The 3,729-nt window shown below is 36.7% G+C and overlaps 1 protein-coding gene across 1 annotated transcript; it reads right to left on the reverse strand.

Annotated features, from left to right (window-relative positions):
- Nucleotides 1–837: 837 nt before the first annotated feature.
- LOC145099121 (uncharacterized) lies at nucleotides 838–1,452 on the reverse strand. The gene has a single exon (XM_079036706.1). The coding sequence runs from the start codon at nucleotides 1,450–1,452 to the stop codon at nucleotides 838–840; it is 615 nt and encodes a 204-aa protein (XP_078892832.1).
- Nucleotides 1,453–3,729: the final 2,277 nt, after the last annotated feature.

Here is a 3,729-nt window from a genome sequence, read left to right on the forward strand (position 1 = left end):
TACCCTTTGCCACCTTTGCTAGTACCAAATTAGTGTGCCGGTTATCCACGCACGCTCCACTAACGATTTGGTAGGGTGCAATGTGTAATTTCATGGAATTGCATCATTTCACATTTTTCCTAAAGTAACTAAGATTAGGAATTTTTTATAAAAACATTTAGTTACTTTATTAATCATTATACTTTTAACGAGGAATTAGTTGCCCTATCCTACCCGTTCGACTAACGACCCTCCACCAATCAAGGAATCGGTGGGTGAGAGTGGACACCCATTAAACAATCATTTTATAGGCAGCAACCTTATACCCCCTTATAGACCGGCTTCGTGAATGAGGCCTACTAACGGTAAGAGTAGCTTTATCTTACATATATATATATATATATATATATATATATATATATATATATATATATATATATATATATATATATCTTATCATATTATAATAGTATAAGGGTTGAATTTTAAACTTGTAAAATGTAGACCTGGCAATTCGAGTATTCGTGTCATGAAAACGTGTCAGCCACGAATTTGACACGATACGATTACACGATGAGAAATAAGCATTACCTCAATTTTTAAGATGTATTCGTGTCGTGTCGTGTCTCTCACAGATTCGTGTCTTCGTGTCTGAAATTGCCAGGTCTAGTAAAATTCTAGAGTTTGGAATTTTAAATATTTCAAAATTAAAATTTTAAAAGTCAAATCCCAAAACTTGAGGCGCCCTTTTCCTTTTGGCAGAACCACAGTCAACAGCCAGCACAGGAGCAGTAGGGTTAGAGTTGTTAGGCTTCTTCATGCTTGCTTCAACAATTTTAAGAATGCCATGTAACTCCATCAAGGTCTTGTGAGGCCATTGATATTGAAGTTCATGATGAACTGAGAATACGAACTAGTAAGCGAGTTCAAGACCATGTCAATGAACAACTCCTTAGGCAGCTCAACACCTAGATTCCCAAGTCTGTCTATGTACGACTTCATCTTTTGGACGTGCGCACACACAAAAGTTCCCTCTTGTAGCTTACATGCCATGAGGGATTTAACGATCTCGAATCGTTCTTGCCTTGCTTGCTCTTGAAACATTTCCTCGAGTTGCTGGTTAAAATCAAAAGCACCCCATGTCTCAAAGTTCTTTTGGAGACCAGAACCCATGGTTGCTAACATAAGGCAAGCCACTTTGGTCGATTCATCGTAATGCTTGTTGTAGGCAGTAACTTCTTCTGGGGTAGGGTTTTCTCCAAGCACCGGGACATCTTCGTCGAGAACATACTCCTTGTTCTCATATCTTAACGTGATCCTCAAGGTTCTGATCCAATCAAGATAGTTGGATCCATCCTCCTTGAGTTTCTCCCTATTAAGAACCGGCATGAGAGAGAAGCTTGAGTTTTGAGTTGGAGGAGGAGGTGGAGGGGGAGCAGGCAAATTGTTGTTGTTGTTTTCTTGGTTTGACATCTACAAAAGATAAGGCCCTAATTAGTTTGATATAAGTCCTTAATTAATAATTACCCTAAATGAATTATTAGATTAAGGCTAGGATCCATGTTTGGCTTCGTGATGCGTAAAGGGATGCCGTAAACACACCACAAAGTTATTTAGGTAGACAAAGCTCTTTGTCAATTTCAATCACCATGAAATTCCTAGATCTTTGAGATTCATTGACTATCAATGGCATGTTCATCTCATATTATGTTCATCTCAAATTCAATGACGGGGATGCCGCGGATCATTGAATAGATGGTGAATCACCCATACAAAATTGCGTGGTCCCCGACTCAAGTTACGCTTGAGATTCGCAAGTTTCACATCATTCTCTACTTATACTCTCTAATTGACGTGCTGGTTAACCACACGAGCTCCATCAACAAGTTATAAAGAGAATGTGCAATTTTTATGGACAACATAAGATTCACTTTATTTAAATAAAACGGGATTTTGTTTTATACTTGTATTTAAAATACTTTTAGATTGACCATTATCACTATCAAACCCTTTCGGTAACTCCATTCACAAAATGCAATGGGTCGGTGAGGGTGGTAAGCATGAAGCATATTTAAAACCGACCTCATTAGGAATCATAGAGACCTCCTTAAACCCCTACATTAGAACGGGTGAGCCTAGTCGAGGTAAGACCGACAATGTCAATATTTAAAATACGCGAGGACGCATATTGCAATTCTTTTATACAATATATGGATCTTACATATATATAAAGGGGCAAATTTAAAACTCTTTAAATCTAGTTGTCTATTATTAATTCAAATTAATCACAAGGATGCAATATAACAATTAATAAAACATGAGGGATTAATATTCAAATTCATAAAACTATATTATAAACAATATTAAAATATTTAAAATCACCATTTAAATAATATTTATCTATTATCAGATTTACACAATTGAAATTTGACATTTATCCATATTAAACAAAACTTCAAATTTAAAATGGAACAAAAATCCCGAATCTGCTGAGCTCACATCATGAGCTTATAGCTATCACGTCGTGAGTTGTGATTAGGGTTTCATACATTTCGAATTTTTTCAGATCTAATCCAATTAGGTAATTATCCATGCAAGATAAAGTCTTAATTCGAAAAATAAGCAAGATCAAAACCGATAGTTCTGATCTGCCAATGTTCACGTCGTGAACTACTCTTTTCACGTCGTGAACTTAGGGTTTTTATCAAATTACGAATTTTTCAAATAAACATTCATCATTCAGTTCCAAAGCAATATTTTCAGAAAACATGGATGTAGGGTGATAGTAACCATGAACCAATGTCTCTGATACCACTGTTGGGAAACATATGCATCAAATACACTTTATAACAAGGCAGCGGAATATTCGAAACAACAAAACGATTTACCTAAGTGTACATGCACCCTAAGGATCTATGGCTTCATACTATTACTTCTACCCTAGGAAAACCGAAAATATAAGAAGAATACTAACCTCTTTAGCAACCAATGATCTTCGAGCTTGACTCCTTATGCGTGCCACCTTGTTTGGACGATGAGGATCCAAACTAGAATCCCTCTCTTGGTTCACTCCCAATGAACTCAAAAGGGTAGAAAAAAAATATAAAATAGGAGGGATGAACTCATGAAAATTTCTTCCACAGTGAGGGAGAAAGAAAGTGGCGAATACTCAAGCCAGAAAATGAGCAAGGAGGAATGAATCCCTAAGGCCCTATTTATAGCCTTGGATACCTCCTAGGGTTTTATCCTTCCACCCATGTGGGATGGGATATGCTATGAACGAAATTCCCTTTATCCAAAGGGAATTTTCGTCCAACCCCCTTCCTTCTAGGGTTCTAGAATGTTCCCTGATCAATCAATTATTGATTAATTCACATTCAACCCTTCTATTAATTAAACTGTTAATTAATTCCCAAATTGTTTTCTAATTAGTTTCTAATTAATTATTAAACCATAATAATTAATAAACTAATTACTCCTATTATATATTCTACTCAATTTTGAGTCTTGAGGGCAACCCAAGAGGACCCTGCTATTATTAGAAATATCACCAACCAGTTAATGATCTTGGACACACTTCCAATAGTTTTATCTCTGGAATGGAGGCTGAGGTCAAGACCATAGCTTTCCTTTTATAGTGTACAATCCCCAAATTAGGGTTTACAGCTCGACTCGCTACGCCCAGCATACCCAGGCGAGTCTGCGTCCAATTTAAGCGCATGAGTACGCGCAACATACTCCTCTGTACGC

The sequence above is a fragment of the Lactuca serriola genome, chromosome 4, assembly GCF_051521515.1.
Source record: "Lactuca serriola cultivar US96UC23 chromosome 4, Lser_US96UC23_V15, whole genome shotgun sequence".
Taxonomy (NCBI): Eukaryota; Viridiplantae; Streptophyta; class Magnoliopsida; order Asterales; family Asteraceae; genus Lactuca; species Lactuca serriola.

What these genes read in the sequence shown, in the direction of transcription:
- LOC145099121 (XM_079036706.1), bottom strand. Translation starts at nt 1,452, where the DNA reads ATGTCAAACCAAGAAAACAACAACAACAATTTGCCTGCTCCCCCTCCA.